The sequence below is a fragment of the Cygnus atratus genome, chromosome 6 (genome assembly GCF_013377495.2).
Source record: "Cygnus atratus isolate AKBS03 ecotype Queensland, Australia chromosome 6, CAtr_DNAZoo_HiC_assembly, whole genome shotgun sequence".
Taxonomy (NCBI): domain Eukaryota; kingdom Metazoa; phylum Chordata; class Aves; order Anseriformes; family Anatidae; genus Cygnus; species Cygnus atratus.
In genome coordinates, this window is record NC_066367.1 from 16,274,176 (window position 1) to 16,301,360 (window position 27,185).

General features: G+C 35.6%; 1 protein-coding gene across 1 annotated transcript in view; it reads left to right on the forward strand.

Moving 5' to 3' along the window:
• The window catches only part of TTN (titin), a 239,629-nt gene that overhangs the window by 74,346 nt on the left and 138,098 nt on the right, over nt 1-27,185 (forward strand). Inside the window, 29 exon segments of the mRNA XM_035572644.1 lie at nt 810-1,091; nt 1,348-1,626; nt 1,736-2,017; nt 2,140-2,418; nt 2,894-3,181; nt 3,327-3,605; nt 3,696-3,974; nt 4,068-4,346; nt 4,890-5,177; nt 5,332-5,619; nt 6,187-6,477; nt 8,231-8,518; nt 9,621-9,713; nt 9,839-10,121; nt 10,376-10,559; nt 10,911-11,000; nt 11,083-11,350; nt 11,453-11,713; nt 12,291-12,500; nt 12,610-12,687; nt 12,802-12,828; nt 13,565-13,612; nt 14,549-14,605; nt 14,707-14,784; nt 15,048-15,302; nt 15,873-15,965; nt 16,533-16,610; nt 17,307-17,372; nt 18,627-18,701. Of these exon segments, the coding sequence (XP_035428537.1) occupies nt 810-1,091; nt 1,348-1,626; nt 1,736-2,017; nt 2,140-2,418; nt 2,894-3,181; nt 3,327-3,605; nt 3,696-3,974; nt 4,068-4,346; nt 4,890-5,177; nt 5,332-5,619; nt 6,187-6,477; nt 8,231-8,518; nt 9,621-9,713; nt 9,839-10,121; nt 10,376-10,559; nt 10,911-11,000; nt 11,083-11,350; nt 11,453-11,713; nt 12,291-12,500; nt 12,610-12,687; nt 12,802-12,828; nt 13,565-13,612; nt 14,549-14,605; nt 14,707-14,784; nt 15,048-15,302; nt 15,873-15,965; nt 16,533-16,610; nt 17,307-17,372; nt 18,627-18,701 (5,646 nt within the window).

Consider the following 27,185-nt stretch of genomic DNA (forward strand, 5'->3'; position numbering starts at 1 on the left):
AAAAGGCAATTCATCCTGTTCTGTAGAGAGATTTGTTAGTTGTTCCCACATTACCACCTCTTGGTTTTACTACTTTTATCTTTGATCCATGAGCATTCAGTCTTGTGATTCTGAATCGTCTGCATGGTACTTTTGATGTAAAGTGTCAAACCTCCCTTTCTTTCTCTCCTTACAGAGTAAAATGTAACCATCTGGTTTACTTTCCAGTCATATGACCTTTAAAACCAATTTCACTAATACCAACCATCTCATAATTCTTCCCAGCATGACTGTTTTGAACTTCTCTTATTTGCTACCTAAGATCCTTGACTTTTAGTCCTTATATGCACCTTTATGTTTGGCTTTGCAATAAATGTGCAAAGGGTTATAACTCAAATACACTTATTGACTGTATCAATTCTTAATGACATATTAAGTTATAAAGCAGTTGCTATAATGCTCAGCCTAAATTCTCTGAACAATAGTACTTAGATGAACAGTTTGGATTCTTGAATTTCCATCAGGCATTTTTATTACCAATGTACTACAAGAGGATATTACTTAAAGAAAACCACATGTGTCAGCTGAACATAGAGAAGTAGAATGAGAAAACAAAATAAGGAGAAACTATCTAAAATGCAAATAGAGAACTTGTTTGCTGCCTAATCTACATTTTGGACAAACTTCAAATCATCTAAAAAAAAATGGCAATTACAAAATAAGAATGATTGCATAAGTCCCCAAAGTTTATATTTTCTGTTAGATATTTGCCTGTTTATTCAAAGAATCTGTGCAGTTAAAAACATCATCTTCCATTTTTGGCTTTCCAGAACCACCAAGGTTTATTAAGAAACTAGACTCCTCAAGGCTTGTGAAAGAGCATGACTCCACTACGTACGAATGCAAAGTAGGGGGATCTCCAGAAATCAAAGTCATCTGGTACAAAGGTGAAACTGAGATCCACCCCTGTGAAAAATACCGAATGTCATTTGTGGATTCAGTGGCAATCATTGAAATGCACAACCTCAGAGTTGAAGACAGCGGTGACTACAGTTGTGAAGCTCAGAATCCAGCTGGTAGTGCTAGTACCAGTACCTCACTGAAAGTAAAAGGTCAGAATCCCAGCTCTTCCCTTGCCTTTCTATCTGTATGTGTACTCTTGTGTGGAAAAGCTGTGGAATCCCACTTTCTTTAATCAGACAGACCAAAGCCTGTCTGAAAAGATGGCAAGTCTCTTGCCTGCTTGTTATATCGTGGGAGATCTCTCATAGTGTTCCTTTGCTGCTCACTATTAGTTTGGCTACTTGCATACTCTCTTCTTTAATATCATCAGCTCAAATAACACAAACTTTAACTCCTTTGTTTCAGCACCCCCTATTTTTATCAAGAGGCCCCATCCAGTCCAGACCTTGAAAGGGTCTGATATTCGTCTAGAATGTGAGCTTCAGGGCACTCCTCCATTCCAGATTTCATGGTATAAAGACAAACGAGAAATTCGGAGCAGCAAGAAGTACAAGATCATGTCTGAGAACTACCTTGCTAGCATTCACATTCTCAGTGTGGATACTGCAGATGTTGGTGAATATCACTGTAAAGCTGTAAATGATGTGGGAAGTGACTCCTGTATTGGCTCTGTAACACTGAGAGGTTTGTATAAGGACTGTCACCTTCTTGGAATTTCATTTTTCCTGTTATTTTCCTCCTACTTTTCCCCTCCTGGAGTGTTTTTTACTGTTAAATATCTTTTCTTAAATAGCACCACCAACCTTTGTGAAGAAGCTGAGTGATCTCACTGTTGTAGCTGGGGAGTCGATCGAACTGCAGGCTGCAGTTGAAGGATCACAGCCCATTTCTGTTCTGTGGTTGAAAGACAAAGGGGAGATCATTAGAGAAAGTGAAAATCTTTGGATTTCCTATTCAGAAAATGTTGCAACTATGCGGATTGGAAACACAGAACCAGCCAATGCTGGGAAATATGTTTGTCAGATAAAAAATGATGCTGGAGTTCAGGAGTGCTTTGCCACACTTACAGTGCTTGGTGGGTAGCATGGTATAAAAAACATAATATGTTTTACAATGCTTAAAAATTTTAATTTTTATGGTGCTAATTACTATTGCATTGTTGTTTTTAAAAATGCTGTGACTTGCATCTCATTGCAGAACCTGCAATCATTGTAGAGAAACCAGGCCCCATGAAAGTTACAGCTGGAGACTCTTGTACTCTGGAATGCACAGTAGACGGCACACCAGAGCTTACCGCTAGATGGTTTAAGGATGGGAATGAATTGTCTACTGACCATAAATATAAAATCAGCTTCTTCAACAAAGTATCTGGGCTTAAGATCCTCAATACAGAACTAGAAGATAGTGGAGAATATACTTTTGAGGTGAAAAACAGTGTTGGTAAAAGCAGCTGCACAGCTTCGGTGCACGTTTCAGGTTAGTCGACTACTCCTTTTGAGTCACATCTGATCCAAAGTTCTTTTATAATGCCTTTAGATAGCATACTGTTTCCCATGACTGGCAGTCTGTGGGACTCACTGCTTGTATAATCTTTGAATGCTTGGCACTCCACTGTGACAAGCATCAGGAACAGATGCCTACCTAGCATCGGAGGGGCAGGAGTTATAGCGAAGTTTGATTTCTTCAGCTTTAATCCATTTGTCTTTTCCAGACAACTGGTGCAATATTGTTTCATATGAAAAAGAACTGCAAAAAGAAAGGGTATTCCTTAAGTTGATTCCTTAACCATCAACTATTTACTTTTCAGTGTTTTAGACATGCAGGAGCAGATTGCTAATGCAGATACATCAAAATAAACTGGTTTTATTATGCACTGAAAACCCTCTGTATTTTAAGCTCCTGTACTGTAAGTTTTTTTGTTGTTGTTTGTTTTATGTTTAAACAAATGCAGATCGTATTATACCTCCTTCTTTCACGAGAAAACTGAAAGAAACGTATGGTCAGCTGGGTTCTTCTGCTGTACTGGAGTGCAAAGTTTATGGGTCACCACCTATTCTTGTTTCCTGGTTTCATGATGGACAGGAGATTACCAGTGGAGACAAGTATCAGGCTACCCTTACAGACAACACCTGTTCTCTGAAAGTGAATGTACTTCAGGAATCTGATATGGGAACTTATCTGTGCACAGCTACTAATGTAGCTGGATCAGATGAATGCAGCGCATTTTTGAGTGTTAGAGGTCAGTATCAATAAGAAGCCAGAGCTGGATGACTCAAATTTGTTTTCAAAAAGACTTAATTCTTGGTTTCGTTATATATTTCTGATTATTATGCTCTTCATCGGAAGCTGAATGTACTTCTTCTCTGTTTTATTTATATGCTTAGAACCACCATCTTTCATGAAGAAACCTGAACCGCTGAATGTTTTCTCTGGGACAAACATAACATTTACGAGTATCATAAAAGGCTCCCCTCCATTGGAAGTTAAATGGTTTAGAGGTAGTGTTGAGCTAGTACCAGGGCACAAATGCAATATAACCTTGCAAGACTCACTTGCAGAGCTGGAGCTGTTTGATGTACATCCACTTCAGAGTGGAGACTACACCTGCCAAGTCTCTAATGAGGCAGGGAAGATTTCTTGCACAACACATCTTTTTGTCAAAGGTTTGTCCAGACTACTGTTTCTTATGCTTCTTAAAGAAAAAAAAATCTCCTGGCTTTATTTAATTTATATTTTTGTATTGTTCATTATAGAACCAGCAAAATTTGTGAAGAAGGTGAATGATTTAAGTGTAGAGAAAGGGAAAAATTTACTCCTGGAATGCACGTATACAGGTACTCCACCAATTTCAGTGACATGGAAGAAAAATGGAGTAATATTAAAACACTCTGAAAAGTGTAGCATCACCACTACAGAAACATCTGCCATACTGGAAATCCCTAGTAGCAAACTAGAAGATCAAGGGCAATATTCTTGTCATATTGAAAATGACTCTGGACAAGATAATTGTCATGGTGCAATCACAATACTAGGTGCGTCATCAAGCCACCATCACTTCATCAAGTGTTATTTCAACTACTTGTGGTCATTGTGCAATACCTTTTTTTGTGCTGTTTGTTCTTCAGAACCACCTTATTTCATTACACCCTTGGAGCCAGTGCAGGTGACTGTTGGGGATTCAGCATCCTTACAGTGCCGGGTTGCTGGAACACCAGAAATGATTGTGTCATGGTACAAAGGCGATACAAAACTGAGAGGAACGGCTACTGTGAAAATGCACTTTAAGAACCAAGTTGCCACTCTGGTTTTCAGCCAGGTGGACAGTAGTGACAGTGGGGAGTACATCTGCAAAGTAGAAAACACTGTTGGAGAGGCTGCTTCATCATCTTTGCTCACAGTTCAAGGTGAATTATTCTTTTTTAAAAATTAGGAAAATGGCCTATATTTCTTCGGTATGTTTGTTCTTTCAAATACAAAGATTGTCTTTTAATTTTTAAAAGCTCTATTCTTTTCTGACCAGTAAGATAACCTGTGGTAATGTGTTCTATTAACAAAGGTCTAACAGTAAACCTAACTTAAATATATCTCTTACTGACCACATTTCTTCTGTAGGGATAGTAGCTTCTGCATCTTCATTCCCCATTTAGGATATTGTTTTGACTGTTTCTGCAGTTCAAGAATCCTGAGATCATAAGCTAGCTAGGCAGTCCTGGGGCTTAAATAGTCTCACTGGGTGTAAATAAGGGCAGAATGGTTATATATTTTCTTGAATCCATATGCACTGTGTTCTTTTCACATGAGCTCCCAAATTAAATGATGTACATTTAAATGTAACATTTTTAATAAGTTAAAAGCAAAAATCCATAATACTCTACAGTATTGGTGAGTACAACAACAGGTGCATAGCTTTTGAAAGACCTCATGGTACAATACCTGTTTTCTTACAGAGCGTAAACTTCCTCCTTCTTTTACCCGAAAAGTAAGAGATGTTCATGAAACTGTTGGCTTACCAGTTACATTTGATTGTGGCATTGCTGGTTCAGAACCTATTGAAGTATCTTGGTTTAAAGACAGCGTACGTGTAAAAGAGGACTATAATGTTCACACAACCTTCATAGATAATGTAGCAACTCTGCGGATTTTGAAGACGGACAGGAGCCTTATTGGGCAATATACCTGCACAGCAACCAATGCTATTGGAACTGCTTCTTCTAGTGGAAGACTTGTCCTTACAGGTTGGTGGGCTGTGAAATATTTAATGGAAGTATCTTAAAACTTGCTTTCACTTTATACATGTATTAAATATTGTACAAATAATATTTATTTCGAAAAGATTTAAAGCAAATTTTGATGTTAAAGTGATGCTTTTTAATTTCTTTCACTCTTTAGAAGGGAAGACTCCTCCATTCTTTGACACGCCAATTACATCTTTGGATGGTATTATTGGAGAAAGTGCTGACTTTGAGTGTCACATTTCTGGAACACAGCCTGTTAGAGTCACATGGGCAAAAGATAACCAGGAGATTAGAACAGGAGGAAACTATCAAATCAGTTATGTAGAAAATACAGCCCATTTGACCATCTTGAGAGTTGACAGGGGAGATTCTGGAAAGTATACATGCTATGCTAGCAATGAAGTTGGAAAGGATTCTTGCACAGCTCAACTGAATGTTAAAGGTACTGAGCAGATAATACATTGTGTGTAATTTTTCTTCTTTTAATTGTAAAGGAAGTTGGCATTATTGCTGCAAGAAAAGTTTGAGAAAAAACTTTAAACATAACTTTTGAGATATAGCTCAAAAATATCTATCTGGATGGTATAATACCCATGGATCTTTAAAGAGAAATTGAAAGGATCATTAACAACAAGGGGAGGAGGAAAGAAAGGATATTTTCTTCAGCCTAATTTCTTTATAGTCTTTCTATTCTATAGGCTTATTTCTTCCTTGATAACTCATCAAAAAATCTTGTGTTTTTAAAGGCATTTGACTTAGATCAATCATCAATCAATCAAATAGGTGTGTTTTTTTTCCTGTTGTTTTTCACAAATAAGAAAATCCACTAACACGACTGTACAAGTAAGACACTTGCCATTGATCTTGGAGTACATTCACTAAAACAACAACAAAAAAATCCTATTTAAATGAGAGCAACTATTGATTCCCCAATGTTATTTTTTTTTCTTGAAACGCTTTCTTTAGAATTTTTTATTTCAGCTTTGGTGCATATGTTCTTTTTTGACAGAACGAAAAACTCCACCTACTTTTACTAAGAAATTGTCTGAAGCAGTAGAAGAAACAGAAGGGAATGAACTTAAACTTGAGGGCCGTGTTGCTGGCTCTCAACCTTTGACTGTTGCTTGGTATAAAAACAATCAGGAAGTTCACTCAAGTCCTCATTGTGAAATATCATTCAAAAACAATACCTTACTTTTGCATATAAAGAGTGTAGAGCAATCAGATGCTGGTTTATATACCTGTAAAGTGTCCAATGAAGCAGGAAGCGTGTTGTGTACATCCTCTGTTGTTATCAGAGGTTAGTAGAAATCATGCTTTTCTTTACTTCTTAATTTTCTTTCTGTGTTAGCTGCAAATAGTTAACAATATTATGTTAGCTGCAAATAGCTTCTGTCTTATGGGTTTGTGCAGCCAGTAAAATAATTGTGCTGTGCTTAATTGTTTTTATTTGCCTTAATATTAATAATTTGTACTGAGATGGACATGATAAAACTGAGTTAAACCACAAAATCAATAAATTCTTTTGATTTTGTGATTTAAATTTGTGTGTGTAGGAGCTTCTTTTTCAGTACTTGCTATGACTGATCTAGAGTAAACATTGAAATCTGAAATCTTTAATGTGATGTTTTTTTCTTCTTTTTTTTTATTTTGCCTTTTTTAAACTTTGTTTGTTTGATTGTTTATTGAAAAACAGTTTTTCTGTGCAATTACAACTAAGCTTGGGCAGCTTTGATGGTGTGTTGTGGCAGCATGGCACATCATCCTAATACTATTGTAGGAGATTGCATATTTGATTCTCCACAGGTGCCTATGTAGTTTTGCAGTCTAGAATAACTAAAAGAGTTATTAATACTTTTTGCGTGCTACCGTCCTTATTTTGTGGAGAAAAGATGTGTTATATAAAACATTTCTTGCATGTTTGCATGCAAAACATATACTGTCTTGTTATTAATTCTATTTTCTAAAACTGATTCATATTCTCAGACTTCTTCTTATCCTTGTTCATTGCTTTCCTATGTCTTAAGAATCGCATGTATTTCTTTTTCTCCTATGCTCTTCATATTTTCCTTCCTTGAATCATAGAATCATTAAGGTTGGAAAAGACCTCCAAGACCATCTGATCCAACCATCCCTGTACCACCAATATTACCCACTAAACTATGTCCATAAGCACCAGGTCCAACCTTTCCCTAAACACCCCCAGAGACAGTGACACCACCACCTCCCTGGGCAATCCATTCCAATACCTGACTACTCTTTCTGAGAAGAAATTTCTAATTTCCAACCAACCTGAACCTCCCATGGTGCAACTTGAGTCCATTCCCTCTAGTCCTATCACCAGGTATCTGCGAGAAGAGGCTGACCCCCAGCTCCCCACACCTTCTTTTCAGCTAGTTCTAGAGAGCAATAAGGTCTCCCCTGAGCCTCCTCTTCTCCAGACTAAACAATACCAGTTTCCTCAGCCGCTCCTCAGAGGACTTGTGTTCCAGGCCCTTCACCAGCTTCATAGCCCTTTTCTGGACGTGCTCCAGAGCCTTGATGTCTTTCTCGTAGTGAGAGGCCCAAAACTGAATGCAGTTCTCAAGGTGTGCCTCACCAAAGCTGACTACAGAGGAATGATCACCTCCCTGGTCCTCCTGGCTACACTATTCCTGATACAAGCCAGGACACCCTTGGCCTTCTTGGCCACCTGGGCACACTGCTGGCTCATGTTCAGGCAAGCATTGACCAGCACCTCCAGGTCCTTTTCCTCCGCGCAGCTTTCCAGCCACTCTGGACCCAGCCTGTAGAGTTGCATGGGGTTGTTGTGACCAAAGTGCAGGACCCGAGACTTAGGCATATTGAACCTCATCCCATTGGCCTCTGTCCGTCGATCCAACTTGTCCAGGTCCCTCTGCAGGGCCTTCCTACCCTCTGGCAGATCAACATTTCCCCCCAACTTGGTGTTGTCTGCAAACTTACTGAGTGTACACTCAATTCCCTCATCCAAATCATCAATAAAGACATTAAAGAGGATAAAAAGAATTCACTGAAGCACTTTCACCTTCCAGAACCTAAAAAGCTTCCAGTTTTTGACCAGCCCCTTCAGCCAGCAACAGCAGAGGAAGGTGGTAACATACAGCTCAGCTGCCACGTCCAAGGATCACAGCCAATCCGGATTCAGTGGCTGAAGGCAGGAAGAGAAATAAGAGCTTCAGACAGATGCAACTTCAGCTTTGCTAATGGAGTAGCTCTTCTGGAACTTGCTGCAGTTACCATATCTGATTCAGGAGAATATATGTGCAAAGCTTCAAATGTGGCTGGCACTGATGCTTGCAGATCTAAAGTGACTGTTAAAGGTACAGTAACATGAACAAAATCAAGGATTGTGATGGAAATTTAAAACTCCATCCTACTTTGTTTTGTGTGGAACAAAGACACTAACATTGTAATAGCAAGCAATTAGTATCTTTTGGTTCTTTTCAAAACTGTAGAATCTGGGAAAACAGTACATTTAACAATAATTTATATATAAATAGCAACATAAACAATGGAATATCATTGTCAAATCAATAGTATATTCTTACCAAAAAGATTAAGAATTTAGTTCCTATAGCTAAACACAGAATTTAAGAAAAATGCAAGTAAGTGAAAATTACTTGGGTCTGCATATTTTATGGGAACAGTGGTGTTTATTTTAAAAAGTACAAAAATAATTTTATTGATAGTGTGGCCTTAGAGGTTAGCTGCTTCAAAATTATTACAGCTCCAACACCTTTGGGAATTTTAGCTAGAAGTAAATGTTGCCTAAGCATGAGAGCTTCCATGTAGAGTCTTGTTTTACCATCGCATTCAAGATATGCAGGTTCAGTAAGCTGTAGAAGCAGCATCTTTATCACTACATGGGTGGCAGCAGAGCTAAGAACTAGTCAAAAGAAAAAAAAAGGAAAAAAAAAAAAAGAATTTAACACATCAGTGTTACAAAAAGTTCAGATAACTCTGAGGGTGAGATTTCCAGAAGTAGAAAAGAGAACACCTCGCTAAAAAAAATGATTCATTTTAGAAAATTCTTCTTATTTGCATAGCCATCTATGAGCTTGCATCTATGCAGAATAAAAATGATCTGACTGATGTTGGTGGAAAACATAACATGGCCTACAATGCTCAGTTTCATTTGCAATGTAAAATACAAGTTACTTAAAATATGAAAATACTTTACATTTTCTGTATTTCGCATGATATTTTGTTTCATCTTGTAACTCATTCCTTTTCACACAGGTAGTTTTGGAGATTTTCAAAAACCATCTGGACATGGTCCTGGGCAAACAGCTTTAGGTGTCTCTGCCTGAGCGGTTGGAAAAGATGACCTTCAGAGGTCCCTTCCAACCTCATCCATTCTGTGATTCTGATAAAACAGTCTGTTTAATTATTTGACTCATTTTATTTATTTATTTATTTTAGAAAAAACAGCAGCTGCACCAGCAGCTAAGAAAGCAGAAGTGGAGGGAAAACTTTATTTTGTGTCAGAGCCTCAGAGTATCAAAGTCATGGAAAGTAAGAACTCTTTTTCAAAAAATTGTATTGTCTTCTATTTGTCTATACCTGTTGCTTGAGATTCTGTCCTGTTGTCATAGAAACACCTGCAAAGACTTATCTTCCTCATTTGCATCTTTCTGTAGAGACTGTTGCAACATTTATTGCAAAAGTTGGAGGAGACCCAATTCCAAATGTTAAGTGGATGAAGGGGAAATGGAGACAACTCAACCAGGGAGGTCGTATTTTCATCCAGCAGAGAGGAGATGAAGCCAAACTAGAAATAAAGGACACAACAAAAACTGATTCTGGCATGTACAAATGTGTAGCTTTTAACCAACATGGGGAAATTGAGAGGAGTGTCAACCTACAAGTTGAAGAAAGGAAGCAAGAAGTCATTGAAGGGGATGTCAGGGGGAAACTAAAAAGGTATATGCAAAGATTTTATAGATTACTTTGCAATCAACACAGAAAAACTTTCTGATTAAATGTGTCAGATCAAGATGTAATATTTTGATATTCATGATAAAAGTGTAACTGTGTACTTAAAATAGAAGCACCTAACCAGGTTACACTAAAAGAGTGCACTACATGCAGTAGTTCTAAGTTGATTCATTTTTTCATTGAACATCTTTCTACAAATGAAGTATTGTATATTTAACTTATGTCATTGATTCGAATAGAACTCCAACAAAAAGGAAGGAAGATGAGGAAGATCAAACTATTGATATCTTGGAACTTCTCAAAAACGTTGATCCTAAAGAATATGAGAAATACGCTCGCATGTATGGAATTACAGATTTCCGTGGCCTCCTACAAGCCTTTGAGTTACTAAAGCAAACCCGAGAGGAAGAAAGCCATAGATTGGTAAGATACAGTGTGACTACAGCATTGGCTTTGTTAAGAGTAACACAGCCCCTGTGAACAGACTTGGTGTCCATGATGTGATGTCACTGTGTGAACAGGATTTTCTCATAGCTGTTTAGATCTTTTAGTTTTCAAATTCTTGCATGCTCAAACTGAAAAAGAAGGAATGGCCCTTCTGGCCAGGTATGTTCTGTCTTGACAACTTGGTTGCTATTTTTTAAGATGAGAAGATAGGCTAGATACAGTATGGCTACAGCAAATTTGATGTAGGAACCAGTTTTATGTTGGATAAAAGTGACAGCTTGACATTTAGGATCCTTTAATCTTTAAGTACATTCTGTCTTATTACAGGAAATTGAGCTTACAGAAAAGGCTCAAAGAGAAGAACAGGAGTTTGATGAACTTGTATCATTTATTCAGCAACGACTGTCACAGACAGAGGTAACCTATTTTTGTCCTGATTTGTGAAATATTCAAACCCATAACAGGGAACTTGAAACTAATTTAAATTAATATTTTTCAGCCTATTACTCTGGTCAGAGACATTGAAAATCAGACAGTTTTAACAGATGAGGATGCTATCTTTGAATGTGAAATTAAAATTAACTATCCAGAAATTAAACTTTCATGGTACAAGGGAACACAGAAACTGGACTCCAGTGACAAATATGAAATTAGAATTGAAGGTGATCGCCACATACTGAGAATCAAGAACTGCCAACTTGAAGATCAGGGAAATTTCAGAATAGTGTGTGGACCACACATTGCCAGTGCTAGGCTAACTGTGATTGGTAAGTGTACTTTTGAACTAAGTATTTGAATTCATTTTCTCTTTGATTATTCTACTGTCTGATGTCTGCTAAAAATATATATATATTTTAACATGCTAATAGAACCTGCAGTTGAACGGCATCTTCATGACACGACTTTCAAGGAAGGAAACATATGCACGCTCTCTTGTCAGTTTTCTATCCCAAATGCCAAGTCTCAGTGGTATAGAAACGGGAGGCCCATTAAGATAGGAGGGAGATACTCAACACAAGTCTCCGACAAAGTACACAAACTCATCATCAAGGATGTTAGAACAGAAGACCAGGGACAGTATACCTGCAAGCTTGAGAATCTAGAAACAACTGCAGATCTGGCCATTGAAGGTTTGTAAAAAGATGTAGAATCTCTTTATTACATTAGTGGTAAAGAGTTGCTGGATGTTCCATTAACAGAACAAATGAAAATAAAATGGATTTCTTAAAAAAATATCCTTGAACTCAGAAATGGATTAAACAAGAAATTTTGTTGTTCTTTCTCATTGAAAAATAAATGTGACATATTCCTGTAAGTTAGTATTTTTAACTAAATCATCATTACTAATGACCCCTTGCTCTCAAATTGTTTGTCATACTTTCTTTTATCTTCTTTTATTCTGTTACTCTCCTATTTTCCTCATATTTCCTCTTTTTCCTTAATTATTCTTTATCTTCTCTTTATTTCCCTAATGGCTTCTCTTGTATATTTTCTCTACAACAATCGTATTATATTTTTATTCATACATCTTCTAGTCTTCATTCTTATGTATAATACTTCATGGTAGATGGAATTCCTTTTCTCTTATTTGTTATTACATCTCATTATACTGTAGCTATTTTTATGAAAACAGTAAGAAGGGATTAGGTAAACTAAATGACCTGGTCTTAGTTAATAACAGATATTTTTTTGTTGTCCCTGAAACAGCTGAACCAATCCAGTTCACAAAGAGCATACAGAATATTGTAGTGAGTGAACACCAATCTGCAACCTTCGAGTGTGAGGTGTCTTTTGATGATGCAGTTGTGACATGGTATAAAGGCCCCACTGAACTGAGAGAGAGTCCTAAGTACAGCTTCAGAAGTGAAGGTCGTTGTCATTATATGACTATCCACAATGTTACTGCAGAAGATGAAGGTAAAAATTCATGGCATATTTTGGCCAATGCCATTCTTTTCCGTGATTTTGTGTTCTTTTTTTTCTAATGATACAAGCATATAGATATGAAAATTTGTGTCTGGTGCAGGTGTATATTCTGTAATTGCTCGTCTTGAACCAAGGGGAGAAGCAAGAAGCACTGCAGAGCTCTATCTGGTAACCAAAGGTTAGCGAATTTTCTAAACAAATTTATGATCCTAGCTACATACAAATTTGTGAGTTTGAAACATGATTCTGGAAAAACAAATAGTTCTAAAAGAAATGTATTACTCTTTTGCAGAAATCAAACTGGAGCTGAAGCCACCAGGTAAAGATAATGCACAAGATTACCACAAGATCATGTCTGTTATCTGTCATAGATATATTGCATTGTTCTGCTTTATCCTTTTCCCCTGGCTATAGTAAGTCAAACCTACAGTCTGGAAAAATATTCCTCAGCCGTGAATGTGAGGAACTATTTATTCTTATACATAGTGGCAATCACTACTTTGATAACTCTGAAAGCAGTGATTATTGTTGTGTCTGGGTCTTATTTTGTACAATATGAGAAGCCACATTCTCTAACACAAACAAGTATATTTTTATTTAATTGACTGAGGAATAGAACAATGAAGAGGTACCAATGAATACATTCAACATCTTCTGCACAGCTGAAAAACAGTTAACCAAGGAAAAGCAAAATGGGTAGCAATCATCTCCTTATGATATATAATGACCTTCCTTTCTGAATGTTCTTAAGAGCCTACTCCAAAATGAGGCAAATATATATATATATATATATTATATATATATATAATATTTAATTTAATATATATTATTTATATATATATATATATATATAAATAAAATGAAACCGTGTAAAGTTTGGCCAGATAGAAAGATTAATTCAAGTAATTATCTATACATTGGCTTGCTTATGCTTCAGGAGCAAGTTACAATAATTGTATGCTAGAACATAAACAAATAAAGGTCCGTGAACTAATCTTGGGGATAGCAAATTCAGATCTGTATTTTTTATTCAGTTAAACATTTTGATTTTCCAGATGTTCCTGATGCCAAGGTTGCAGTTCCACCTCAAAAACCAGCTGAAGGTAGGATAAAAAACAAACAAACAAACAAACAAAATACTTGTTGCATAGTGCTCTTTTATATCATCACTGAAGCAGCAGAGTCTTGGGTACTTCAGAGAAAAATCTTACACAGCTCCAGTGATAAAATCTAGTTGATTCTCCCTGTAGAAATATTATAAGAGCAAGCGTTGATGTGAATAGACTTCTTTTGCAGCATCAGAGATGAAAATTATACACAGACAAGAACGAAGCTATGTCTCTTAAAAAAAAAAAAAATTGCCCATCATTCCAGCTTGTTTTCCTGTCAGTCTGCTGTTAACTCCACTTTCCCTTTATTTCTATTTTCCTGTTACAATCATTCTTCATTTTTACCACATAAATATCTTTTAAACAAGCTCTCTGAACTGCAATTTTGAAAAATAAAATAAAGTAAAACAATAATAATAAATTGAAAATAAATGACAAAGTCTTCTGAAGACAGAATAAACAGGTCACATGTATATTGTCAGTGGATTTCTCTACCCAGGCCCTGTTATTGGTCTACAGACTACAAACATTACAAATGTTTCTGCCAGATTCAATCATTTAGTACAGATTGAGAAATGCAGTGTTCTTGGTTACATTTCCATGACAATTTTGTAAATGCTTGGAGTGGCAGCAGGAGGGAAAAGACTGATATTTAGATGAATTACTATCAGCAAAGATAGGAGAGTGATGGTAGTAAAGAAAACAAAGCTGTGAAGGGTTGGGGTTCAAATAACGGTAGACTGGAGATTCACATTCAAAATATATTGTTCCAGATACAGTGGGTGGTCAGAATGAGCACCATTTTTCCTTTTATTCATAGTTGCAATAAAATAATCTCCTCTGCCTATTTTCCAAATGCACTAAGATATTTCTTCAAGAAGACAATACCATACTCACACTTTATTCTAAATATATTGTTTTTCTCATAAGCTGCTCCTATTCCTATTCTTCTGCCTCTTGTTCCACCACCAGAGGAGAAGAAGCCAGGTAAGAATATTTAAAGTATTTGGATAGCGTGTGTATGTTTAATTATGACTGTGTTGTTTTGGTTTGTTTTAAATAAAATTTTACTTTTTTTTTTTTCTAAGCAGAAAAGAAGGTTTCAGTAAAGAAAGTCTCCAAAAAGGTGGTTAAAAAGGGTCCTGAAGACGTCCAACCACCTAAAGGTAACTTTAAAAAACAAACAACAAAAAAAGTGTCTTAAGAATAGTAAATTTACGTTCTGGAACAGACATCTGTTTGATTTCTGTCTATATGTTAAACACATACACATTTAAAATCCAAGCTGATAAGGACTGCTGGGGAAAAAAAAAAAAAAGGGCACTTAAACTAAACTGTCCGTAAGGGAGAAATCATTTCATTAACTGTGAACATCCAATACACCTTGCAGATTCCAGGCTATATTTTATTTATTTATTTATTTATTAAGTTCCTGACGTTCTGCCAGAGAAGCCCAAAGAGGTCAAAATAACATCTATGGCAAGGAGAGAAGAGATTCATGAAGAAAAAATGGAAATATATGAAAAGTCCAAAGAGCCTTATGAAGAATGGGAAGATGATTATGGAGAAGAACATGATTATTATTTCAAGGAAGAAGGTTATGATGAAGGGGAAGAAGAATGGGAAGAAGCTTATGAGAAAAGAGAAGTGGCTTATGAAGAAACACGAGTCATTCATGAAGAAGGTATGAAAGAGTTTTAATTATCTTACAGTTTGAATCTTAATACGCTGCCAAGTTGTGATTGCTACTTGATAATACAAGGAGCATGGTATGGCAAGATATAGATGCAGATAGAAAGTGATACATTATAATATGATTACAAATGGACTTCGCAGATTGGACCATTTTTAAAACTTAATATGAATTTCTAGTTTGTAAGGTTATGTGTTATTTTTGGTTGTTTTAGTAATTTCTCCTATCATTTTCATGCATTCTACATAAACTTGATTTAGGTTAGATGTTTCAGACATCAATTTTTTGATGTTAATAACTGGATAATTTTGCAAGTCCTTGTACGCTTTAACTGTCTAAGGTGGTAGTAATGTGTATGCCTCTAGGACTAGAAAATGGTTCTGATGAGAAAACATCAAACACGGAAATGAACAAAAAATTTTACTGCAACAGTTAGATCTTCAAAACTCTGTGTATGTTTCAACTTCATAATCATATAATAGTATAACTAATTACTTTTGTCCTTAGTGAGCCTTTAGACAATGCATTTTTCATCATTAAAAATTGTTTTTATTTTTAAAGTGGTTGAAGTTCCTAAGAAGCCTGTTCCTGAGCAGAAGCCTCCAGCAATTACAGCAGAAAAGAAAGAAAAGAAAGAAGTAACAGTTCGTAAAGGTATGACTTTCCTGCAAAACTAACAGCAACATTCAGATTTCTCTCTCTAATACATCCCCTTCAAGCTGAACTGTGATTGCTATTCAGATATCCTTGAACAGGAATTTTCCTCATGTTGGACAGTTACGTGACCAAGGGTCATGGCAAACCTTCCTCTTCTTCCACCTCATATTTTCCAGCAGAGAGAATACTGGCAAAGGTGGTTGAAGCAAACCAAGAATTGCTAGCAAAATCAAGCTAAGCTTCGGTTATCTTTCCTTCTCACTATATATTAGCCTTGGGCCTGGGTGGTGCTTTTGAGCCAGTGAAAGCTGCACTTCTGAGAAGTGTCCTCCAAATAGATCACGGCATATCTCTCAGGGGAAGTGGGCCATATCACCTGTTTCACATGTACCTTTACCATTATTGTAGTGAACCTACCTAATATTTAGTGCCCTAAATAAAGTATTGGATACACAAAGTTTATCACATCTTAAGCGGGGGGGGGGATCCAGTTCTGCCTGTTTTATGTCTAGAAAATAATTTGCAAGATGATTTAAATGATAAATATATATGAATCACTTACAGTTGTCAAGAAACCTGTTGAAGAAAAAGTTGAGATTACCACTCAGAGGGTTGCAGAAGAAAAAGTCAAACAGGCTGAGGGTAACTACTGTTTAAATGTCATACTGTTTAGTGTCATCTTTACATGAAAGTTGCAGTTGTTACTTAGGTGATCTGCATATGCTTTGTCTTCATTTAACATGGATCCGAACGATTTTTCAGCCTGAAACAGCTCTAGTAAAAGCTTCTGGTGAATTGTGTAAAAGGAAGACAAAAAATTTTTAGGGGAAAATAGGAAATGTAGATATTAACATTGAATGCTTTAAAACAGGAAGGGAGCGTAAATTTGCATCAAGTGACAAAATATGTTCCACTCTGAGCTCAAGACATGAAATCCCTGTCTTCCTCAGCTTTCCACCTTGACTTGTCTACCAGGGAGTCTTGAATAAATGTTTGAAATAAAGATGCGTCCTTATTCTCTTGGTAACTCACTCTTCTTGTATAGCATTTACCATTCTGCAGCAGGAGTCTGTTGAATAGAATTCAGAACATATCGGGATATGACTTTCTGTCATACATCCTGAGCTACCCACCCCCTTTAGAAGGCAGCAATAAAATGAATGAAGCAAACACATTCCTTCTGTTGCTTTGCACAGTTCTGAAGAGCCTGGCTTAGCTGCTGAGCTAGATTGTTTGTCATGTTTTTTTGTGTTTTCAGCATTATTCGTAAATAGCTGTAGATTTATTTTGATCTCCTTGACAAATACATGACTGATTAACCAAATTTAATGTCAACAGTAACAAAGAAAGTTCCACCACCAAAACCTTCAATGATCGTTGAAGAAAAAGTTATAAAAAAGGAAGGTACAGATCAACATCTTTCAATTGCAGTTTATGTTTTCACCAGCACCCTGAGTATTCTTGCATCTCTTGTGACTATGTAGGGCTGTTTATGTACCTGAATTTTTTGTACTGGTCATTCTGTGACTAGTTGCATTGGTTAAAGCATTTGTGATTGGCCTTGTGATTCATCTTTAAATAACTTATAGGATATTGCAGTGTGATTTAGTTTTTTCTCTTCATATACTCTGCCTGCTGACATATGCTTACATAATAATGGCCCAGTGTCCCAACACTTCTTTGAAGAAATGCCTTTGGTGTTATTCTGATACACTAGTTCTGAAAGTCTGTGCATGCATTTATTTTAAATTCTGGGGTTAAAAGTGTCTGTGTCTTTAGACTCTTAATAGATACTACATTTTTACTTGTTATGCTTGTTTTGTGTTCAGTATTTTAGAATGTGAATACTGACTGTCTAAATATGTCTAAGATTTAAGTACATAATACAGATAGAGATTTTGTAAAAACTCACATGCTTTCTACCACTACTGTGGATCTAGGATATAAAATACTAAAACAAAATCCTATCTTTAAAGTACCGACAGTAGAAACATGGACTGTTTCAGAAGAAAAGATGTCGGTTTCTGTCCACAGAGAAGAAGAGTACTCATATGTCACAGGTATGTACAAAACCAAAAAGCTGTACAACCCAAAAAAATAAATAAATAAAATTAAATACAATGAAAAATAAAATTAAAAAAAAAAATCTACCTTGCTATACTTTCTTTAAATCTATTTTTATATGTGGCAAATTACATATTTAGACATAATGTACATCTACGTTTCAATATGCATTGCTTCTTTTTGTTTGTTGTGTTATGTAGCCTCAGTTTTCTTTAGATTAACAGATGTTAATATCTAAGCTATTTTACCTTGTTAAAATGCTTTTATCTGAAGAGCCAGCAGAGCATGAGAAGACAGTTGAAGAAAGATTCTTTGAAGCTGTTTACCCAACTGAAGGTAGATCGATTATAATGAGAAGTTAATATTTAAGATTTTTAAAACATTTTGAATTCATTTGTCAATCAAAACTCACTGTGAGATTTGCACATGCTGTTAATTTTCTGGCTGCCTTTTTCTTAACATATTAATGTATGTGTTTCAGTGGACCTTGGTGTACTGGATACACATAGTATCTTCTTAAAAGAATTTCAGATTTACTACAGACATTGACATTTCCTATCTCCAAATTTAACATCTTTCAAATTCCCATTGCAGCACGTAAGGAAGTCAAAGAGGAGGAAGAAGAAGAAGAGGTCATTTCTGCAGAACTAGAGATCCCTCATGATGAAGGTGAACAATATCATCATCAAGTGCCTAATTTCTAAGAGCTTTCATCTTATTTGGCTGTACTACTCTTTACCAAAGGAGAGCATATTAGAATTCAGATCATTCCATTTCACTATGGCTCTACTCCCAAAAGTTCTATACCTACTGCATTTCTAACCTCTACTTCTTCATGACTGCTTTAATTAATTTTCTGAATATTTTTTAAATGAGACTGTTGTATCTGTCTGATAAAACAAAATATTTTTTGACATACCGTGTTTGCTTACCAAGCATGTTGAAGACAGCCTACAGTGATTTACTAAATATTTTCCGACTTCTAAATGTTCACCACTTCTCTCTTCAAAGTGCCTGAGATACCAGAGAGGCATGTATCAGAAGAAAGAAAGCCTGTTCCTGTCCCAAAAGAAGTTCCACCAGCTAAAGGTATTTCTACTGCCCTAGTATAAAACACAAACAAACAAAGAAAAAAAAGTTATTGTCTGTCATCATATGTTTTTTAAATTGTCTTGAATGTATTTATAAATTTGATATTTATGTGGTTTTGGTTCTGCACTATCTCCTTTCTCTTTTTTTGCTTTGTTTTATAACTTTATTTACAGTGCTTAGGTGTCTCAGCTTTGGCTCTTCCCTTTCCTAACAATTTTGTGTTTGTTTGTATTTAGATTGTGTGGATTTTGCAGATAAGTGTAGGGTGTTTTTCCTTCAATACAGTGCCATGAAAGATGATAGTACATTAATATTAATGTTGATATTTTATACTGTATTTTATTGTCTCTCCTAAGTAGTCTGCTGCATGTCCAAAAGGTTGTACAGTGCATTGTGCTGTGGTGCTCAGCTGCTTGTCCAAATATTATGCTTTATAAAGCAATTTTGTCACTGAAATCTGGATAAGTGTTACAAAAACTAAAGCTCTCTCACTTTGACAATGCTTTCCAAAGTGCCTGAGGTACCTAAGAAACATGTTCCAGAAAAGAAAGTTGCTGTTACTAGAAAGGAAGTGGCTCCCCCAGCAAAAGGTACAGCATCTTTTGAAAGTGGACTTTTACCAGTCCTGTACTATTGTTCTAACTTCTAAATATATGTAGACTTTGTGTGCTATGTTATATGTCTGTTCTCACCTAAGACAAATTCATAAACATTGGAAAGATTACTGAAACACATTTTAATATCTTTAAAGTGCCTGAAGTGCCTAAAAAACCTGTTCCTGAAGAAAAAGTACACGTTCCTGTTCCTAGAGAAGAACTTCCACCTGCCAAAGGTATACTTGGTGACGGATTATACATGTACCTCTTAAATATCTGTTTCTGTTGTTGTTTTTGTCACTGTTCTTAACTTATCTATGTCAGGAAAGTACATATATATGTATATATATTTAATGTATAATTGTGCATATATAACACTTTTTAAGGCCAGGTAACATACTTGAACAGCTCTTTCTTCAGTTAAGAAATCAGTTTCAAAACACGTTGCAGTGAACAGTTTAATATTTTTTTACAAATATTTGTTGATCATCTTATATCTTTCCATGTTAAGTGTATTATCTATGTGTTCTGTGGTGTTTCTTGATATCCTTCTAAACAGATGTCTTTCTATAATACTCCAGTAGATCTTTCAAAAACAGAATTCAGTTGTCTTACATTTTATCTTTTTTAAGTGCCAGAGGTGCCCAAGAGAGCTCCCCCAGAGAAAAAAATTTCTGTTCCAAAAAGAGAAGAAGCTCCACCACCTAAAGGTATACCTAAATAAAATATCACTCTTTTCTTGTTATCTTAAACATCTTGATTGTGTGGGTAAATTTTCATTTTGATTAAGTGAATCTGGTTTTGGTTGTACTTCAGTTATATTAGCTATGTACCTTTTGTGTCAGTTTTGTCAGTCCTTTAGATGTAGTCTTAAAACACCTGTAATTTGAGTTATTTAATATTATTTTAATTAATATACCTGAAGTGCCAGAAGTACCCAAGAAAACAGCTCCAGAAGAAAAACTACCTTATGCTCCCAAAGTAGAAGAGGCTCCACCTGCAAAAGGTACAATATTGTTTTTTGTAGTCTTCAGAACATTAATATTTCCTTCAATTTGCTCAGCTGTTGTGTTTTGTAAACAGAATATGTCCATGTGTAATCTTCTTTTTCAATAATACATTTGTTATGTTTCCTTTTCCAGTTTTGCACTTTCTAGATCCTAAAACTAAACGCTTTTTTTTTTTTAAGTGCCTGCAGTTCCTATAAAACCTGTCCCTAAAGAAAAAGTACCTCCTGCTGTTCCTAAGAAAGTTGAAGCTCCTCGAGCTAAAGGTACGCTTTCCAGTAGAATGAAAGAATATGCTGGTTCTCACCTTCTGTGTGGTGTATGTTCTGTGCTGTTTTCAGTCATTGATTTGTGCTTGCTCTGTGAATTGTGCTGTACTGATTTTGTGACAATGCATCAATGGATTATTTTGTATGTGTTGTGCAGTACTTACAAAAATACTATTTGTAAATGTTGAATCTCTGTTATATGTTATTTGCTCAATGCCCTTAAGTGATTCTTTGGAAACTTAGATTTAGCATCTCGCAACATTGCTTCCACACTAGGATTAGAAATTCATCCATTTAATGTTATTATCTTTCAAAGTGCCTGAAGTGCAGAAGAAAGCAACTTTTGAAGAAAGAATATTCACAACAGAAGAAAGAATATCTGTAGCCATTCCAGAGGAAATTCCACCACCTGAAGGTACTCTATAAACAAACACTAATGAGAAACTTGTGCTTTTACTAGAAGTCTGTTGTTCTAAAACCAAGATCAAAATAAGCAAAAAAAAAAAAAATGTGTTATTTACCTTGAATGAGTTTTCTACTGGAATACTTTATGGACTTGCAGGCAGTTAAGATCTTCTGAGTGCCACTTACCATTTCAGTCCTGAATGCCAGGATCCCAACCCATTGACATGAATGGAAACTCTACCACCAAACACAATGATCTCAGGATCAAGTTCTCATGAAATCATAGTAAGATGTATGTATAGGTGTATAGTGTTGAGGTTAGACTCCAGTACTTAGGACTGTAGCTATGGATTTCTTATAAGCCCTACAATGTTCTCTGAAGCACTGCAGATAGATAACAGTACTATTCTCTCTGCAGCTTTAGCTTCTCACTAGCTCATTTAGATCAGATTCTCATACTCAAGGGAGGTTGAGATCACTTAAGTTGGCATAATTCCAACAAAGACCTGTTTCGAGATATCCAAAATCAACATTCTGACTGTTTTCCTATCCCATTAATGACTTGCCAGTCAATACAATTTACATATTCTCTTCAAAAATAAAAATAATTTTTAAAAATAGTTATGGAAGTTTAGTGGAGGACTTGTTAGTGTTAGGTCAGAGGTTGGACTAGGTGATCTTGGAGGTCTCTTCCAACCTAGATGATTCTGTGATTCTGTGAAGTTATCCATGTCAAATATGAACATGCAAATACATATATTCCTATGGGTAGATATACTGTTAATTTCTGTCCCCTGCTTGTCAACCTTTTACCCTCAAACAAGTTGATGTTTTCCCTGATACAGTCTCATTTGTAGATATACGTATGCCAAGTTTTCCTTTCAATACTTGACCTATCCTTATCATCTTGTTTTTGTCCCTCTTACTTTTATGTAGCTGGATCAAAGAGAAACATCTAATTCTTTGGCCCTTGTCTCCCCACATCAGTTGTTGTGATGGAGAGGTTTGGGGAGTTGAGGCATTCTGATGTACTGACCATTGACCAGCGAAAGATATTTGAGACAGATAACAGCACACAATAGGGTACATGAGGCATGCATAACAGACATCATTTAGTGCAAGTCATACTTACGTGTGTGCATGTCAGTTTGATAGAATGAATCATAGAATGGCCTAGGTTGAAACAGACCTTAAAGATCATCTAATTTCAACCCACCTGCTCTGGTCAGGGTTGCCAGCCACTAGAGCAGGCTGCCCAGAGCCGCATCCAGCCTGGCCTTGAATGAAGGCCAGTTTCTGTATAGTATGCATAGTTTCTGTATAGTTTCTGAAACTTCTGCAAGTTTCTGTATGGTATGCATATCTGCCAGTGTCATACAGAACTTTTCTTGATCTTCTTGCCCATCCACTGATCCATCAATCCATCCACCAGAAACTCTAAAACTAAGTATTTTCTTTAAAGAACCAACAGTTGAAGAATGGGCTGAAGAAGAAATGGAGGAAGTATCTATTTCCATTCACAGAGAGGAGATTTCTGAAGGTATGACCACAATTCAAGAATACTGGGCAGAAGCAAACAGATTTTTATTTTATATCAAAAATATCATAGATTAAGATTTATTCTATTTAAAAGGAAAATTTACTACTGCATAAATATGCCTTAAGTTTCATATCTTATAAACTTTAACACTACGAATGTCTACAATTTCTTTGACTTGTTTTTGAAAAGTGCGGTTAATCCTGTTTTAACACTGTGAAAATAATGAGTTATCTCTTGGGTGTTGAGAATTATCAGCCCTTCATTATTTTTTACAAAAATTCTCTGTTGAAAATTACTCTTTCACCTTGTTTCTCAAATGAAGTAAAATCTCTTCAGAATATCATGATGTACTCTGTTTCCTCAGGCTGTTTCATGGCAAAATGACTAAGTTGTTTCCACCTGTAAATTCATTGGTGGTAACATACCCTGATTGTCTCAATTACCTTTACAGGTGACACCATAGAAAGTATTTACAAAGGATGGCTTTAGCCAAAAAATTTTCTCAAAATCTGGGAGAGAGGCTTTCTCAAAATAGACAAATTCTAATATTAGTGAACTAGTGAGCAGAGGAATGGAAAGTGCTGATCTGGCATTTTAAATGCTGAACATTTTCAAATTCCACAGAAATACAAGATAGGAGCTCAATCCCAGTTCCGTTTAAATTGCTTGGACTTGTTTCATCAGCTTCAGAGCAAGCAGGAGGGTTTGAATCTAGTTTTTGTAACCTAGTAATACCAGAGGTGTCTTTTAGTAATGCACACTGCTTATTCTTGTCTTATCAAATATTTTATTACTTACAAAGGCCATAAAGATGGTAATAAATGTCAAATACTGAAATTCAAGTATCTTTATTTTACTATTTTCAAGTGACTGAAGAAGAATCTTACTACATAGAGGAGAAGGTAACTCTTCCTAAAAGAGAGGAGGTCCCACCCACTAAAGGTACACATTAATTTCATTTACGAAATATTGATTGTTTCTGTGTTCCTTGTTTCATCAGTCTGAGTGTTGTCACTACACTTTTCTCTAGTTGTTTTTTGTTGTTGTTGTTTTGTTTTTAATATATTAAGGAAATGCATGCATGTTAAAGTGGTACTATTCCTCTTTGTAAAACTATGTATTGTAATCTCTTAAAGTGCCTGAGAAGCCTAGGAGAGTTGTTCCTGAACCAAAAATTCCAGCTGCCCCTCAGGAAGCTCCAGCAGCTAAAGGTATAAAACAGTTCCTCATCTGGGTCATGTATTCTTGTTTCTTCCAGGGGGTATTGTTTGCCTCACTGTCTTCTGTGTTGACGTGTGCAATGTCTGCTTTCAGTGATGAATGGTTGTCTCAAATTCCATCTTGTACTATGAAAAGTTTGTGTTAACTCAGTAAAATGTTACTAGTTAAAAAAAAAATAGACAATTACAAATGAAGCAGTGCTTAGTATTCTTTCTCATCTTTCCATCTTACTTATTTTTCTGAAGTGCCTGAAGTTCATAAGAAAGCAGCTCCTAAAGAGAAAGTACTGATCCCTGTTCCTAAGAAAGTGGAGGCTCCACCAGCAAGAGGTATATCAGTGGTTTGCTCCTGTTGCAAAAAAATGACTTTACTGCTGCATTCTTTCTTTGACATTTATCATGATATCTATCTATCTATCTATCTATATATATATCATACCAATTTTCTTCAACATTAATAACAAATTTCATCAACATTAAACGTGCTTATGTCTGTTTGTCTACAATGTGGACTGTGTTCTCTGTCTTGCTGATGGTATTTATATGCTATTTCATCTTTTATGTTATCCCTTTTGCTGAGATCAATCCAATTTTCTAAAGTTGCACAATCTTTTTTAAGAACCTCCAGAAGAACAAGTGTCCACTTTCGAGACAGATGTTGAAGAAACTCCCTCAACCAAAGGTAAACAGAGAATGACATCATGGAGCATTTTTTGGTTGGTCTTGTGGTACTTGTATTTAGGCATTTTACATAAAATTTGTTTTTGTTAATATCTGAAATCTGTCTGCATCTCCCCGTTCTTTTGGTTATTTACTCTGCTTTGCTTGCACTGTGCCTGTAAAGTACGCTCTTCTTCAGTGTCTCATTTTTGTTATTGAAGTTTCTTTAGCATTTTCTTTTATGAAAAAGTCAGATGAAGTAGAAAAAATCAAATATGCCTGCATTTAAAATACTACAATTAAATATTCTTATTCTTTTTAAGTGACTGAAGTGCACAGGAAAATTATCACAGAAGAAAAAGTTGCAGTTGCTAAAAGAGATGAGACTCCACCCAAAAGAGGTATATAATTTTTCAGAGCTACACAGGAGAAGTCTTGTTTCAGAATACTGATTTATATTTGTAATGTCTGATTGTATAAAACAAGTTGTTTCAATGTTTGCTGTCATTTCTTTATTTGACTTAAAGAATTGCCACGTCTCTGCTTTTGTGTTTTGTCATCTGATCATGTTAGCAAACTGTGATTAATTCAAAATCTTTTAAACTAAGAATTTGTTTAAAAATAAATAAAAAATAATAAATAAATAAATAAATAAATTTAATGCCAGCAGTGAAGAAGACTGTGCCAGAAGAGAAAGTTCCTGTTCCAGTTTCACGGAAAGTGGCAGTTCCACCAGCTAAAGGTATATAAGTTCTTTTGAATGTAGAGAAGGCTTCTAAATATCAGATGTATGCATGCATCATATTCATCATCTGCCTGGGTAATAAAACCCCAGGCTCTCCCAACTTGATTTTAAATGAAAAGCAGCTTTGTCATCTCCCTTGCAAAAAAATGCAGAAGGTAATGGAGAACAGTCACACACCTGCGTTCCTTGTATTTTCTAAGCTGCTAGTAACTTAATTGATTATACTATCTGCTTAAGAGCTTTGGAAAGCTGAACGAAGACATTTACTCAGCGAAGACAATTTATTCAACAAATATCAACACATTTAGAAAAAAACTATCAATGTTTTATAACAGTCAATATTCAGAGTGGAGGGTTTCGAACTTAGAAATATGTCTTCTGCTTCTGTCTTTTCTTGTGTCTTCTGCTTTTCTTGTGTTTGAAAAGTAATTTTGTGATGTATGCTTTATATGTGGTGTTTTGTGATTAAATAATATTTCTGAAGAGCCTGGAGACATCTCACCTTCATCTCCATCTTTGTATCTTCAAGTTGTGTCAATATGCTGTTTGCTTTATGATGTGATTTGTATTTCTATTCTGTCTCTGTATTTCTTATTCTAATATTTTATGTATTATTTTAGTATCTTATAATATTAACACTTGATGATATTTCTGCTGTTACTAAACTTGCAAGGTGTTTCAAAGCATCAAATTTACTTAGGGAATTTATTCTTGGAAAAACCCCAAACTAATCCTATACAAAATACTTAATGCATATATAGCTACTATGCATTAAAATTTCAGCTGGTCATTTTCTCTGTGAATTAAATGTCTTTATCTTTGTATGTTCAGTGTAATTGTTGTGTTTATTATAAGATAAGTATCCTTGATATGTAAAAGTGTACTATTTCCCCATAATTGTTTGCCCTTAATTCTTTCCTATGAACTTTGTATGGAATTGTGTTTTTCCTTTTAGAATTTAGTATTCTTACAACTATTATCTTTTAAAGTGCCAGAAGAGCCAAAGAAAATTATCAAAGAAGAAAGAGTATCCATTGCTGTTCCAAAAAGAAAAGTGTCACCACCACCAGAAGGTATTCCTGCCCATGGATTAATCTATGAACCGACTTCCCTAAAGCAATACCATCAGAGCTTCAAACCTGCCACTGGCATGTTACTTATAGTTCTACTGCCTCAGCATCGTCCCAAATGAACCTTAACAGTGCCTTTGAAAAACACTAGATTTTCCCCAATTACCCTGGGTGTGGGAGGTGTCAGGAAATAATAATTAGTTTTCTAAGAAACACTTAATGGGATATTTATTATTCTACACAATATTGCACCAGAGAAAAAATATTAAAGTTGGACTCTGTCTTTGAAGTACCAACAGAAGAACAACACTGGGCTATGTCAGAGGAAGTATCCATTTCTCTTCACACAGAAGAGGAGATTTCGTACACAGGTATGAACAGACTAAAAAGATTCTATGTCCAAATTTACAAATTGTCAACTACTTAGCAAAACAAACAAAAAAGCAAACAAACAACAAAACAACAACAACAACAAACAGCCAATCATAATTTCTTGTCCTATGCAGATCACCAGTAATTGGTTTATCCCAAAGGTATATCTTGTAGAGT